General features: G+C 36.0%; 1 protein-coding gene across 4 annotated transcripts in view; it reads left to right on the top strand.

Annotated features, from left to right (window-relative positions):
- The window catches only part of LOC115211948 (glucose-6-phosphate exchanger SLC37A2-like), an 87,393-nt gene that overhangs the window by 58,077 nt on the left and 13,000 nt on the right, over positions 1 to 16,316 (top strand). For all 4 annotated transcript variants that reach the window (XM_029780711.2, XM_036502753.1, XM_036502752.1 and 1 more), the window contains 5 exons: positions 4,550 to 4,640; positions 5,851 to 5,913; positions 7,486 to 7,571; positions 12,101 to 12,149; positions 13,269 to 13,421. In XM_029780711.2, coding sequence (XP_029636571.2) covers positions 4,550 to 4,640; positions 5,851 to 5,913; positions 7,486 to 7,571; positions 12,101 to 12,149; positions 13,269 to 13,421 — 442 coding nt within the window. The remainder of the gene's footprint in view (positions 1 to 4,549; positions 4,641 to 5,850; positions 5,914 to 7,485; positions 7,572 to 12,100; positions 12,150 to 13,268; positions 13,422 to 16,316) is intronic.

Raw genomic sequence — 16,316 nt, 5'->3', positions numbered from 1 at the left:
CAATTCTATCCAGACTATTACAAACGCTACACCTTTAAAAACTGGACTTGTTTGATTGGCCCTTTAGAAATAACGGTCAATTTTCGAGCGATAAACAAAGATGAGCTCAAATATATATATATATATATATATTATATATATATATATATATATATAAAAATTATATATTCCATTCTAGCAATTATATATTCCATTCTAGCAAAAACTGTCCAATGAACGGCAACGGGAAACTCAGAGTAACAGGTTTTGTTGAATTTTCTGCTGCTTTAAATAAAGCATATTACTCTACCACTGGTATTTGAGTACTCTTTTTTCCACCTTGTTTCACATTTATGTGTTTACTCCGGTGTAACCCGCTCCTTATAAAAGTTTGAGCGACTCTGCACAAGTAGGAAGAACAAACAGCTGAAAAAGATGGAACTTTACCCGCTGGATTTTTCTCAGAAAAATATACCTATCCCTGCATGGAAGCAATATCTCAAAGGTCTTATAGAGAAAACGGAAGAGTTTGTTCGAAGATTGAGATGGAAAGCCTTCTTCTTTGATACTGAACAGAAAACCGACGGAAACAAATATGGACTTAAATCTCCCAGAAATCCACCACCTATTCCGGAATTAGAAGCCTTCGAGAAAGACCTTTTCGAACTTATTAGGAAAATTAAATTCCGCAAATATGGCAACCAATTACAAAGAAATATGAAAGAAAAAATTAAGGAGATTAACAACTCGAATAGGATCTTCGTTAATTCTGATAAGACAAGGAACTTATATGCACTTGATAAGGACGTTTATAAGCGCCTGATTTCGAATAGTGTCACAGACACATACAAAAAAGATAACACAAATATATACAAAGAGGTTAATTTGGAAGCAAGAGGAATAGCTAACAATCTTAAGATTAGTGATATCTTTCCCCACGACCAGCTTTTATTACACTAAAAGACCATAAAGCTAATTTTAATTGAAACCCTAAATGTAGATTGATAAATCCAGCTAAAACTGAGATAGGCATTATTAGCAAAAATATTTTGGACCGTATTTTAACTAAGTTAGATCGTGAAGTAGACTTGAGAATTCGGAAGAATAGTCAGTCATAGAGTGGTTTAAAGGTATTAGCTATAAGAATAATTGCAGTTTTACACAATTCGATATTATTGACTTTTACCCATCAATATCTAGGACGTTGCTCCTAAGGGCATTAGACTTCGCCAAGCAGTATGTTGGCATCGATAGCTCGGAAATTGATATTATTATGCATGCGAGGAAATCACTTCTTTTTTTTGAGGATTCCTCTTGGATTAAGAAGAGTGAGGATTCTCTTTTCGATGTACCGATGGGGGCATATGACGGGGCTGAGCTATGTATGCTCGTAGGAGCCTTTATTCTTCATAATCTAAAAATAGAATTCCCATTTATAGATGCAGGTTTATATAAGGATGACGGCTTTATAGCCACCCATAATTTAAACGGCCATGAATCAGATAGACTTAGGAAGGACCTTATTGCTTTCTTTCAAAGGATAGGCTTACGGGTTACAATAGATACTAACCTGAATAGTGTAGATTTTTTAGACGTAAATTTTAATGTGAGGTCGGATAGATTTAAACCTTTCTGTAAGCCCAATGAAAAGCTATCGTATATTAGCAAAGATTCAAACCATCCGCCAGTTATCCTTCGGAACTTAGTCAGCAATGTAGGTAGAAGAATATCTTCAATTTCTTCGGATGAGGCAGCATTCCATAATGCTGCACCTTATTACGATAGCGCATTAAGGAATTCTCTGAGAAGATCCAGTACAACCAGCTTAATGCTGATAATAATGCTGCGCGAAGAACTAGGACCAGGAAAGTTTTGTGGTTCAACCCGGCTTTCAATTTGGCCGTAAAGACTAATATAAGTAAGGAATTTTTGAAATTAGTCTGTAGGCATTTTAAGCAGGACCATAAATTCTATAGGATATTTAATAGAAGAACCCTGAAGGTTAGCTATTCTTATTGCAGAAATTTCGCCTCTTACATTAGCCAGCATAATAGGAATCTGATTGAGATTAAACATAGTGCCGAGCCCATTAAGAAATGCAATTTCAAAAATGAATCCTCCTGTCCGTTAGAAAAGAAATGTCTCATAAAAGGAGTAGTTTATAGAGCGAAGGTACAAATAGAAGGCTCATTGGAATACAAGACATATACAGGGGCTTCAGAAAACTCATTTAAAACGCGATTTTATTCGCATAAACTTCATTTAGATACCCAGAAAATAGGAAGAGGACCAGCCTAGCAAAATATGTCTGGGAACTAAAAGGAAAGGAAACCCCACCTTTCAACGTGACATGGAGCATTCTGGACAGAGTGGCACCATACAGGCATGGAGCACACAAGAATAATTTCAAATGCAATCTTTGACTGTTAGAAAAACTCTACATTTTATTCAAAGGCAATAATTCTTTGAATCAAAGAAGTGAGCTGATGAACTTATGCAGGCATGCAGCCAAATTTAAAATGTCAAACATAAATATACTATATTTATATATTTTGTCTTTTTGTATTTTTGATTTTGATTCTTGGACTAGTATGTAAACGCAACGATGGATTTGTTTCGCGCTATGCAGATTCCATTCCGTATAGCAAAGTCTCATGCATATATTTTGTTTATTTTGTTTATATTTCTACATATTTCTTAGGAAAAACCTTCGGCTTAGTTTATTTCATGTTATTATATTGTATAGGCTTACTTTGATTTTTAATTTATAGATGATCCGAAATAGGGTGTTTTTCGTATAATTTTCATTATTACACTCACCATTTTTTTAAAAAGCAATGTTGTCAAAAATTAGAATTTTGATGTAAATATGTGTATAGCCATGAATATGTATTTGTAAGCATACGTCTCTGTGTATGTGTAAGTGAACGTATGTTTGTGCTTAAGCACACACATACACGACTGTATGTGTATGTATCCACTTGAACTTATGTGTTTGTGTACTTGTATCTCTATATATATATTGTGTCAATATACGAGGTTACACAGCTTGTATACATAATTTTTCTTTTTTCTTTTTCCTTCCCCCTTTTTCTTTTTTCTCTCTCTTCCTTTCTTTCGTTTTTTTCTCTAACTATACGATACAGGTATAGAGTCATGCAACTTTACACCCCCTCACTTACTCATGTCTTAAGCTTTGCTTCATAAATACAAACGATACTTAACCATCCATGATTTTAGCTTGCGTGCAAACTAGATTGCGTGTACATATGTATACATGCATTTGTGTGTATATTTTAGCTTTATATTTATACGTCTGTATATGTATGGGGTTCGCACGCATCTATTCTGTGTATGTTGATATATATGTATACTTTAATATGAATATGTATTGCTGTGTTATATTTTTAATGCATATTTTTAATGCATTTCAATTTCCATGTATTAATTATATTTCCTTCATTAAGGTCAATATGTATTTAATCAATGTAAGGTTTTTCCTCGAATTTTATAATTTATATATATATATATTTGAGCTCATCTTTGTTTATCGTTCGAAAATTGACCGTTATTTCTAAAGGGCCAATCAAACAAGTCCATTTATCAAAGGTGTAGCGTTTGTAATAGTCTGGATAGAATTGACATATTGGTTCCATTCTAGCAAAAACTGTCCGATGAACGGCAACGGGAAACTCAGAGTAACAGGTTTTGTTGAATTTTCTGGTGCTTTAAATAAAGTATATATATATATATATATATAAATATATATATATATATATATATGATATTTTTATACTTCCTTATATCCATAATTTTTTCATAGTGCTTGTAATTTATAAATAAACTTTTTACAAGTTCTTTTATAAAAGTTTACCCAATATAGATATCCTTTATGTTGGAAATCTATATGGTCATCTGCATCTGAGGAGAGTGGTTTCTTTCAAACTGATATAATGTTTTCATTGATCGATTAAATGGAGCCACTTGAAACGGCCGTGATGCATTGATACCTGGACAAACTTGTTACTCATTTTCATTTTGTTCACCTAACTTTGAGCTGCATGGACTATACCGAACTGGCTTGGTGTCTCAATTTAAATACCTAATTCAACTGAATCTTAATTATATATGTATGTATGTATATATATATACACACACACACACGTGTATGTATGTATGTATGTTTATATATATATATATATATATATATATATATATATATATATTATATATATATATAAAGGCAGCAAACTAACAGAATTGTTACTGTGCCAAGGAAAATGCTTAGTGATATTTCTTCCAACTTTACATTCTGAGTTCAATTGTCGCTGGAGTCGACTTTGCCTTTCATCCTTTCAGTGCCAATTGAACATTGAAATGGATGTAATAGATGTGCCTGCTTCCCCGAAATTGCTGGCCTTGTGCCAAAATTTGAAACCAATACACACACACACATATAATATAACAATGTTATTGAATTCATTATCTTCCTTATCATAAACAAATCCTACCTTTTACAATTGTCTTCATAACTTATTTTCTAATATTTTTTATTCTTATTGTATTCCAGGGTGTTGTGGAATTTTCACTTTGTCTATTCTTTGCCAAATTAATCAGTTATACATTCCTCTACTGGCTACCTAACTTCATCAAGAATAAAAGTAAGCGATGTTTGTTTTTTTTATTCTCTGAGATGCCCTATGCATCTAAAAAGCAATAGTTAAGTTTGTGCTGACATTTTTGATACATAAATCATTAAAAAAAAAACCTTAATTACCATCATCATTTACATCTATTTTCCAAGCTGCTGGACTACAACTTTCAACCATTCCTACCAGTTTAATATTTTAATAAGATTGTCTCTGAGTACCAGGGGGCAACTCAGTCAACTATATTTTCTGAACTTTTTCCAAAATAATAAGTTCTAAATAAGTCATTTAATTATGTATCTCTAAGTGAACTTATTTGTAAATAATAACTGATAATATATTACATTAAAAACCCCTCAGATACAAAGCAGGCAGAAAGCTACTTTTTTCCATTCAAGAGGTTTTTAATCCAATATATTATCAGCTACCTTCTTGTGCCTTGAGAGTATGCCCTACTATTTCATTACCACTATCCTTTCTCCCATTCCATCTGGGGTAGTTATGTTGCTATGTTCTCTGTTGCAAGACACCTAGTTATGTTCCTCTATCATACTTTAGTCTCTCAACACTTGGCTTGACCCTTTAGCATTTAAACTAGCCATATCCAGCCCAAATATTCTACCTATGTTATGTTCAAACCAGCCAGATGCAGCCTTTCCAACCTACCCTACAATGTCATTCTAACAATAAAAAATCACATCTTTGAGGTTTTGAATCTATGGGATGATGCATGGTTAATTCAAATCAATGTGTATAAATAAGCATTACATGTGACAAAGTTATCTGAATGATGAAGGGTTAAAGCCACCTCCCAACTTAATCAAAGGGTTTTGTTTTAGAAGTTACTCATTGACCTCACTAATGCTTGTGTCACAAAAAAGCACCAAGTATGCTCTGTAAGTGGTTGAATTCATGTCAAAACAGAAACTGGAACTGATGCATCCTCTGGTTCTTCAGATCCTATGCTACCCTGGAAAATTGCCTTAAATGATGATGCAGCTGATGGTATTTGGTTTAAGATATGCCATCAAATGACCTATTTACATGTTTAACAATACTTTTACATTTATAGAACGTTGTACTAACTTATTAAAACATTTAGAATACCTTATAGTATATTGGGTTTGCATAATGAAGTACCACGTACCTACAAGTCTTTAATTTTTATATTTATATTCAAAACGTAAATATTCATTTCTGTTTGTTGCCTTTGTACATTCAGCTCATTTAAATGCTCAGCGTGCTGCAAATTTATCAACCTTTTTTGACACAGGAGGTATTATTGGTAAGTAACATTTCTTTTCTTTTTTTCTTTGTATATGCCAGTAGTCACCAAACCAACATTAGTAGAACTCTATTTATGTATGTGTGTGTGGAGGGGGGACAACTTGAGTTAGTTATATACAAACTATGATGAAATGCTTCAGACAAACTACTTTGACATTTCGAAGAGGTTATATATTAATTTGTGCATTTACTTTATGGACATATTTTTTATACTAGCACGGTTGGATACGGACTTGGCTTAGGTAGCATTTTACTGCCAGGTTAACACCTCTACAGCAAGAAACCTGCTCTGTTTTTGTTTTTTCTTTCATAGTTTAACCTCCTTCCTCTCCCAGTATAAAGCCACCTTCTATTGTGGCCCTACTCAGTTTTGCAAGCTGTATGGCAACCTCACTAGTGTTGGTGTCATGAAAAAAAATCATCCAGAATGCTCATTAAAGTCATTGGTGTTAGGAAGCACATCCAACTGTAGATATCCATGCCAAGGGAGATACTGGAGTGTTGTACAGTCTTCATACTCATCATATCTTGTCAAACTAACACATGCCAGCATGAATGATGGGAGTTAAAAGCTGATGATAGCGGTGGTGATTTTCTTGTTGTCATTCTTTATTTGTGTTTCACACAAAGGATTGTATATTTCACTGGTCTTTCAAAGTGTAAAATACCAGTTGAAATGTCAGTGTGAAATGTAAGCAACCTAACGTTGTTTCACTCATATGGTAACAACCATAAAACTGAATGGTACTAGAGTAGAAGAAGCTTGCTAGATATTTGGTCCAGTACTAAATCTATAGATGCAGAACTGCTACATAAGTTAACTTTCTAGAAGAAACATGGGAGCCCACACTTTCAAATTGTCTCTGAGTAAAAGAAAATGTGACCAGATTCTCTCTCTCTCTCTCTCTCTCTCTCCCTCCCTCCCTCCCTCTCTCTCTATCTCTCTCTCCCTCTCCCTCTCTCTCTCTCTCTCTCTCTCTCTCTCCATCCGTTTTCCATGGTGGCAAAGGTTAGATGGTTTGACTGAAACTGGTAAGCTGTAGGGTTACACCAGGTTCCAATCTGATTTGGCATGGTTTCTATGGCTGTATGTCGTTCCTAACGTTAACCACTCCAAGAGTGTAATAGGTGCTTTTTGTGTGCTACAGGCTTGTGTGCCAGATATATGACACCGGCATTGGCCACAACTATGATTTCACTTGGCTTGACGGGTCTTCTCAAGCATGGCATATCAGTCACTTATCATTGCCACCATGAGGCCCAATGTTGAAAGAGCACATTTTATGTGTCATCAGTATGATTGCCAGTTACCTGACAGTAGCATCAACCACAACTACGATACCACTTGGCTTCACAGGTCTTCCCAAGCACAGCATATTGCCAACTTTTTTGGTCATGTGTCATTGCTTCCATGAGGCCCAATGTTCATGCTTTACCACCTCATCCCATGTCTTCCTTGGTCTACTCCTTCCACAGGTTTCCTCCTCAGATTCACAACAGATTACTATTTAGTTCTTTGAACACTGTTTTGTAAAACTAATTTTCAACTAAGAATTTTATTTCCTTTCAGGTGGTATATGTGCTGGATTTCTCTCAGACAAAACTAAATCCAGTGGAATTATATGTATGATTATGTCAGCATTTGCAGCTCCACTAGTAAGTAACAATACTTCTATTTGCTTTACTCTTTTGATATCAACCCGCCTGAGACTGTCCTTAGTTTTATGAAGCAAATTCCCTGTTTTAAAGGGATCTAAATTAAAACCTTCCATCAAAATTTCTTGTTATTGCATATTCTACACACCAGTTTAATAATGACCAAGTCATTTTAATAAATTCTTTATTATTCTCGAGATTAATTGTAACAAAAGCAGTTTATTTCCACAGAAATATGTTAATAAAAGTGTTGTCACCAGTAATTCATAAAGAAAAAAAGGTTCATCACTGTTACTCTTATCATAATTACTTTTATGTCTGTTTTTCCACACTAGCAGGGATTAGACATGTTTGCCGCTCAGCAGCTTCCACAAACTTGATCCTTTATTTACATAAATTTCATTGCTATATTATTCTGCCAGTGTAATGAATGTAATTAATACTGTTACTGTATACCAGTGGCCTTTCTGTACTGTCATTGCCATCAGTCATTCTTCACTCTTATTTACCATCAATCACCTTCATTCCTATTTACCATCAATCACCTTCATTCTTATTTACCATCAGCTGTCTCTGCCTCTGCCTACCGCTAACCTCATCCACTCCTTCCATGATCCATTAGTCTCTTCCTTTATATACACACACTCTTGCAACCATGCAACCAACCACCTTTCCTGATTCTTTTGTTACCTCTCTCTCTCTCTCTCTCTCTCTCTCTCTCTCTCTCTCTCTCTCTCTCTCTCTCTCTCTCTTTCTCTCCACCTCCCTCCCTTCCCCCCCTTCTCTCTCTTTTATTCACCTTCCTGGATACATTACCTTGAGGATACAAATATATCACAGTATATATATGGAAAGTGAGAGAGAGAAAAGCGTAATTATTTTTTGAAAATTACTCTAAAGTATGTTATTGTCATAGACAATATATTGCACTGTTAGAAACAATAATACAACACTCTGTACATTTCTGAGTATCACCACTTCAGTATTTAGTGATTGAACACATAATGGATCAAAGTAATTTGAATATCTTCCCACCAAATCAAAGTACATTTGAATATTTCCTAGGGGATCAAGTACATATACACAATACATACATATACATATGTGTGTGTGTGCGTGTGTGTATATATATATATATACACATACACACAGGGTGGGTGAAAAGTAAGCATTAAAAATTGGTAATAAAATCCATATTCCTTTTACAAATTTATTGAAGCAAATGATACATGTTCTTTATTACATGGGAAAATTTCAACGTAAGCACCTGTGGTGTCAACCTCTCTCCTCAAATGGCCAGGGATGGGATGTACAACCTTCTGAAGGATGTAATCTGGGATAACATTGAGAACCTCTTGAATCCGTATCTCCAAGTCCTCCAGTGTGCAAGGTTTTGTCTTGTACACCTCCCCTTTTGTGTAACCCCACAGGTAAAAGTCAAATGGAGTGAGATCTGGGCTTCTTGGAGTTCTGGACTTCTGCAGTCACAGTCTTCAGGTTTTAGCCCCTACACATAATGGGTTTTCCACGGATGAAAATTCAATTCTTTATGCAACAACGTACGTATTGTGTGTCTTGTAAATCCACTTTCATGAGCTGCTTGACATATTGATTTTTGCAGGCTGCAATTAAACATTTCCTGCACTGTTGCCACATTCTCTGCTGATCAGGATGTGTTTGGATGGTCACTTCTTGCATCATTCACAGAGACCGTGGTCATCAGCTTTGCATGACAACTTTTTATTATCGCCAAATGTAGTGTTGCATGCTTACCTTTCCATGCATGCCACCATTTTTGAAACAAAAACAATGGAATTCCACACTTCGTAGCATGCTATTATTGTAGCTCACTCCTGAACAGTCAAGTGACAAGCCTTTGGAAAAATAAGCAATAAGAAATCCCCATTAGTATTGTCTGTTTAACAAATGTTTTTGTCATGTCTTTAGTGATACTAAAAATCCTATAAGTAATTTTTAATGCCTACTTACTTTCCACCTGTGCTATATATATACACACTCACTTACATATATGTGTACATATATATATAATATATATATATATATATATATATATATATATATTTATAGGAGGTTGATTATCTACATGCATGCATACATACATAACATAACATAACGTATATAGATTGTGGAGACCCCCTTTGGTCATGACTGACCATAGGATTGCACCTAGGAAGTTAACCTATCAAGCACAAGTCTGGGCAATGTTGTTTATGGAAGACCAGCAGTCGCCCATGCATACCAGCCTCTCCTCTCCATGCCACCAGTGTTATCCAAGGGAAAGGCAACGGCTGATACAGCTTGGCACCTGTGACGTCGCAACTCATTTCTACAGCTGAGGGAACTGGAGCAATGTGAAATGAAGTGTCTTGTTCAAGAACACAACACACATCCCAGTCCGGGATTCAAACTCACAACCTCACAATTGTAAGCTCGATGCTCTAACCACTGAGCTATGCGCTTCACATATATATGTATGTATATATATATATATATATATATATATATATAGAGAGAGAGAGAGAGAGAGAGAGAGAGAGAGAAAGAGAGATAAGAAAAAAAAATGACAAAAGAAAAACAATGGTTATGTTATGAGCCTCATTTGCTTGCAGCTGTTTCTGCTATAAGATGCAGTGGACTCATAATTGAGTCTCACAATCGGAACCTCAAATATGACATACAGTTTCATCATCATCATCGTTTAACGTCCGTTCTCCATGCTAGCATGGGTTGGACGGTTCGACCGGGGATCTGGGAAGCCAGAAGGCTGCACCAGGCTCCAGTCTTATCTGGCAATGTTTCTACAGCTGGATGCCCTTCCTAATGCCAACCACTCCATGAGTGTAGTGGGTGCCTTTTACATGCCACCTGCACAGGTGCCAGGCAAGGCTGGCAACGGCCACGGTCGGATTGGTGCATTTTACATGCCACCGGCACGGAAGCCAGTCAAGGCAGCGCTGGCATCAGCCACAAGTCGGATAGTGCTTTTTACGTACCACCAGTCCAGGGGTCCTGGCATCTGCCGGGTGCCAGTCATAGGATTGGTTCAATTCGATTTCGATTTCACTTGCCCCAACATCTCTTCGCAAGCAAAGGGGGTTGGCATGGGTGCCTGTCGTCGGATGAGGTTCTATATCGACTTCGCTTGCCTCAACAGGTCTTTGTCCAAGGGAGGAAAGGCATGCATAAGTGGGCTGGGCTCACTTGTCCTGCCTGGTCTTCTCACATACAGCATATTTCCAAAGGTCTCGGTCGCTGGTCATTTCCTCAGTGAGGCCTAAAGTTCGAAGGTCGTGCTTCACCACCTCGTCCCAGGTTTTCCTGGGTCTACCTCTTCCATGGGTTCCCTCAACTGCTAGGGATTGGCACTTTCTCACACACCTATCTTCATCCATTCTCGCCACATGATCATACCAGCGCAATCGTCTTTCTTGCACACCACAACTGATGCTTCTTAGGTACAACATTTCTCTCAAGGTACTAACGCTCTGTCGAGTATGTACACTGACATTACACATCCATCGGAGCATACTGGCTTCATTCCTCGCGAGCTTACGCATGTCCTCAGCAGTCACGGCCCATGTTTCACTGCCATGTAGCATGGCTGTTCGTACACATGTACACAGCCATGTACACAGCACAGAGATGCATACACATCCACACATAGATGTACACAAACACACACACACATATATATATATGTGTGTGTGTGTATGTTTACATATGCAGACATACACGTACACACTACATATGCACACAAATTTCCATATTTGATGATTTCAAATACTTTTTCTCAAAAAATCTTTTAATTATTACCCCAAGTCATGCTTTCCTGGGCATGGACACAGTAAAGCTCTTGCATCTGGTAACTGATTTGGTAGACACCCACAAGATTATCCACCATCCTTCCAACAACCTTGGGTACCTTTTTGAATTCTGTTTATCTAACACTCATGGACATGCTTACAAAATTAAAGAAACCAACTCAGCACCCATGACTTTCGGAAACATTTTTTTTTCATGTTCAGAATTGCTGATGCATGGAATAAACTACCCACATCAGTTGTTAGCTGTAGGAACATTACATCCTTCAAAACTTCCTTGCTTCCTGAAATTCACCAACAGTACACCTGATGCTCCTCACACCTGTTTTATTTTTACAACTTATTCACTGTTCACTTCTTGTGCATATTCTATGTACTCTTCATGCAGTTTTTGATTACTTTTTCTGATGAGTTGTAGAGCACTAAATACAACAAGTCTGTTATTATTATATCATATTTTAAGTCCCATGTGTGAAATTGGGCTTATATTACATGCTTTAATGCACTAAAAACATTTTCCTAATATCTGCAGCTAAAACTGTGTGCATTTAATATGCCTTTGCATCTTTTAATCCAGATATGATAGTATTTATATAATGTTTTTAGATTATTCTGAAAAATATTTTGAATTTAAATGAGAAAACAAGCAACTTATGATGTAAAGTGCATTTATATCTTTATTTGCAGCTCTATATTTACAATGCATATGGTGCAGTGAATTACACTTGGAATATTGGTATGTAATTCTTCTACATTTTAAGATTTTACTTTATTCATGTGGTGAGGAAGGAGTAGCTTCTATGTAGTGTCTTAACTACTAAGAAACAGCAACCAAAATCCCCTTCAAATCATACCTTAGTTAATGTAGTTTTAGATACACTGGTTTTGAACAGTAGACAGTATAGCCCTAGCTGAAATATTTTTGACCATAGATCTGCTATTTTAGAGCTGACTTGCAGCAAAATAACCAGAAAGTCACCTTAGATAATGTAGTCTTAGATACACTATGTCTGAAAAAAGATGAAATGGGTCTAGCTGAAATAATTTTCACTATCAGTCTACTGGATCAGAGGTAACCTGAAGCTAAGTAGCAACAAAGAAGGACATATTAAATGTTGTAGTCCTAGATATACTATGTCTGAATAACAGAAATGCTGTATCTTGAATAAGTTTATCACAGGTCTTTTGAATTAGGGCTGACCTAGGGCTAAATAACAATAGATAATATATTCCTAGATGTGTTACTAAGTCTACTACCCAAGTAGGCTACAGTGGGATTTGAACTCAGAATGCAAAGGGCCAAAACAAATATCACAAGGTACTTGATCCAATGTTCCTAAAGTTCCACCTGTCTACTATTTTTTTATCAGCCTCAAAAGAATGAAAGACAAAATTGACCCCTTTGTAGTAATCAATATATTTGAACCCAAGTACTGATCTAGCTGACATCTAGTGTATATCTTTATAATAGTATGGCAACTCCAGATAATGTTGATTATAATTAATACCTCTCAGAACCACAAAATTGAATTATTAAGGAAGTTAATAAATTTTCTCTTTAAATTTCATCATCATCATAACCATTTAATGTCTTGTTTTCTATGTTCATATGGGTTGGACAGTTCAACAGAATCCAACAAGTTAAAAGACCATGTTATATTCCAGTGTCTGGCATGGATTCTACAGCTTTATGCCTTTCCTAGTATTGTTCACTTTACATTGTGTACTGAGTACGTTTTTATGTAGCACTAGCACCAGTGAGGTTACCATGTAACTAACCTGCAATACTAAGATTCCCGTTAAATTTAAAGAAAGGAAAAATTATAACTACAAATGTGTTCTGTTTAATTTTCAGTTTTGCTGATAATCTGTGGAGTGTTTGTGAATGGACCATATGCTTTGATCACAACAGCTGTAAGTGCAGATTTAGGTACACACCAGTGTTTAGAAGGGAACACTCAGGCAATAGCTACAGTTACATCAATTATTGATGGTACCGGCAGCATGGGTAAGCACTATTAACATCTGTTGCAGAATTCTGATAAACAAATAAAATTAGATATGTAAAAACATGTAACAGAAGGTGGGCAGGAAGCATTTTAGCAGACTGTCCAATTAGTACAAGGGTGTGCTAGAAAGTTCCTGGCTTTTGGTAAAAGAAAATTCAAGAGTATCAGTTAATTATGATTTTATTCAACTTATTCCCCTCTCAGATTCACGCATTTATTGCAACACTCCTTCAGTTTTTCTAAGCTCTGTAAAAGAACTCAAAAGGTTGGGCCTCCAACCAGGTTTTTCACAATACTCTTAAAGCCAGGAACTTTTCAGCATTTCCTCGTTGAATTAATAATTAGTGAAATTTCTGCAAAAACAAATTGGTTGAAAGACAAAAATTTATAGAAATAAAAACATCTCAGTCAAAATCCAACTCCTAAAAACATATTTTCAGCCAACAATAACTATGTCATATCAAAGTGCCATCACCTCAGTGAATCAAGTGTGTTGTAAACACACATTGTCAGAAAGAAATTGTCTGTTGGCAAAATACAACAGCAATTACTATGCACACATTCAGATCTGATGGAAAGTATTAAAAATGAATATATTTGTCATTGTTTTGAGTTTCATTGTTCTCCACGTACATAACAATTTATTATCACTTTGGCAGATATCAATAAGTAATTTGTTTGCAGATTTCTTTAACCCTTTTGTCACCATATTTCTGTTGAGATGCTCTTGTGTTTCTTTCAATTAATCTATACATATAAATTTGACATGGGCAATTCTTTCTTGTCTTAGTATTCATGATCAAACGGCTGGGTGGAATTATTGCGCGAAAAATTACGCAGATGTGAAGCATGATCCGGTGGTGTTGCTGGGCTTTGTATTTTTCATAGCTCCCATGGTTACCAAGATAATCTACTATAATAATACTCTTGTGTTTATGAATGAGAAAGGAAGGAGTGATGTCATACTTGGTAGTGGGATGATGAAAACTGTATGCTAAAAAAATAAATCAAACAGTGTTTCAACTGTGTGAATATATGAGTGTATGTAAAGGGGGGGGGCGTGTGCGCGCGCAATGGAAGTGGGATGGTTCATGTTTGTTCACTTAGTATTTGGGTTTATTTTTTGATTTGGTTGAATCTTGGTTGGTTTTTTTTTTGATTTTTTGTTGATCAGTTATTTTTAGCATTTTGACAGAAACAAGTCGAATGCTTACACATAGCAGGTTTTACAGCCACACCATCCAAACTGACTGGGTGAAACCAGGCCTAGCTGCTACTTTTAAATATAACAAAGTATTTAGTAAAATAACTTAGTTATCATTAAGCTAGTGTTAGGAACATAAATTGTGACTAAGGTTGGGTGGAAGATTTTAATTCAGAACTTTTGAAAACAAGACATTTGTATTACAGAGCCAGAGGCAGTTTCAGGCAGGTTAGTATCAAAAGGTTAAACAAGAGTCTCAGTTTTTGTTTAGATTCACTGGTCCAGGGTATCTTTGACTGAAGAAACAACCAGCTTGAAACACTACAATATCTCAAAATTCCATTATCTCAATGAATCAAGTGTATCATAAACACACATAGTCTGAAAGAAATTGTTCCCCATAGACAAAATGCACCAGTATTTAGCATATTCTATTCTCATTTGAATCTGCTTGAATATATTAAGAATGAATACGTACATCATTGCTTTGAATTTTTGCTGTTCTTTGTGGACTATTAGAATTAGTTGAGTAGCAACCAAAATATACCTTGTGGTATTTAGTCACATCCCTTCACCTTTGAGTTCAATTCCTGTCAAAGGTGAGTCAGTCACCAAATCATATTCATGCATTCAATGAAGTACACATTTTAATCATCCGACATAATTATGCCTACACACTATCCCCCCCATACCTCCATTATTCCATGCCACTACACTCCCACATGTGCATGCCTACACACATCCCAAGAAACCACAAGTACCCTGTACTACTATACATACACACACACACAACTCCCCCATGCTCATTTCTATTCATGGATATCCTCCTATACATGCACACCCCACACCACCTCCTCCCTTCTTAATTCACCCCCATAGAACCACATTTCCACCTGACTGTAAACAATTTTTTTTCTCTCCCACCACCTTTTCTCCTTTATATTTTCCTTTTCTTTTATTTCTTTTGATGAAGGGCTAGCATCCAAAATATCAAGACTCACTCCCTTCTTTTCAAGCATTAAACTAAAACATTTGTTAAAACTGGCCCTTCTTGGATTGTCTTCTTTTTTGACTCATTGCCATACATATATACAGGGGTTGTACAAAACAATGGAAACACCTTAAAATTTCAAACAAATTAATTTTAATATGGAGTAAGACCACCTTTGGCAGTAATCACAGCTTGAATTCTATGAGATATGGACTCATACAAAGTTTGAATTGTTTCGAAAAGAATTTTTGTTCATTCTTCAGCTGAAACAGTTTCCAGTTGTTGTAGTGATGATGGTGGAGGATATCAACTCCTTACTTGTTTTCCTAAAATGCACCATAAATGTTCAATAATATTGAGATCTGGGGACTGTGGTGGCCAAATAAGATGTTCAACTTCACTAGAATGTTCCTCATGCCATTCCGTAACAACTTTAGCTCTGTGAATTGGTGCATTATCATCCTGAAAGACTGCGTTTCCCTCCGGAAAGAGTTCTGCAACCATAGGATGAATTTGATCAGATAAAATGCTTAAATAGTCTTGACTATTAATTCTTCCCTGAAGGAAAATCAGCAGATTTCCAAGATATGACACCCCCCCCCCACCCCGATCATCACAGATCCTCCTCCATGTTTAACGGGTGGAAGAAGGAACTCTGGGTCAAATGCTTCTTTTAGCTGTCTCCACACATATACTTGG

This window comes from Octopus sinensis, linkage group LG5, assembly GCF_006345805.1.
Source record: "Octopus sinensis linkage group LG5, ASM634580v1, whole genome shotgun sequence".
In the NCBI taxonomy this organism is placed as follows: Eukaryota; Metazoa; Mollusca; class Cephalopoda; order Octopoda; family Octopodidae; genus Octopus; species Octopus sinensis.
This window is presented reverse-complemented; position numbering and strand designations above follow the sequence as displayed.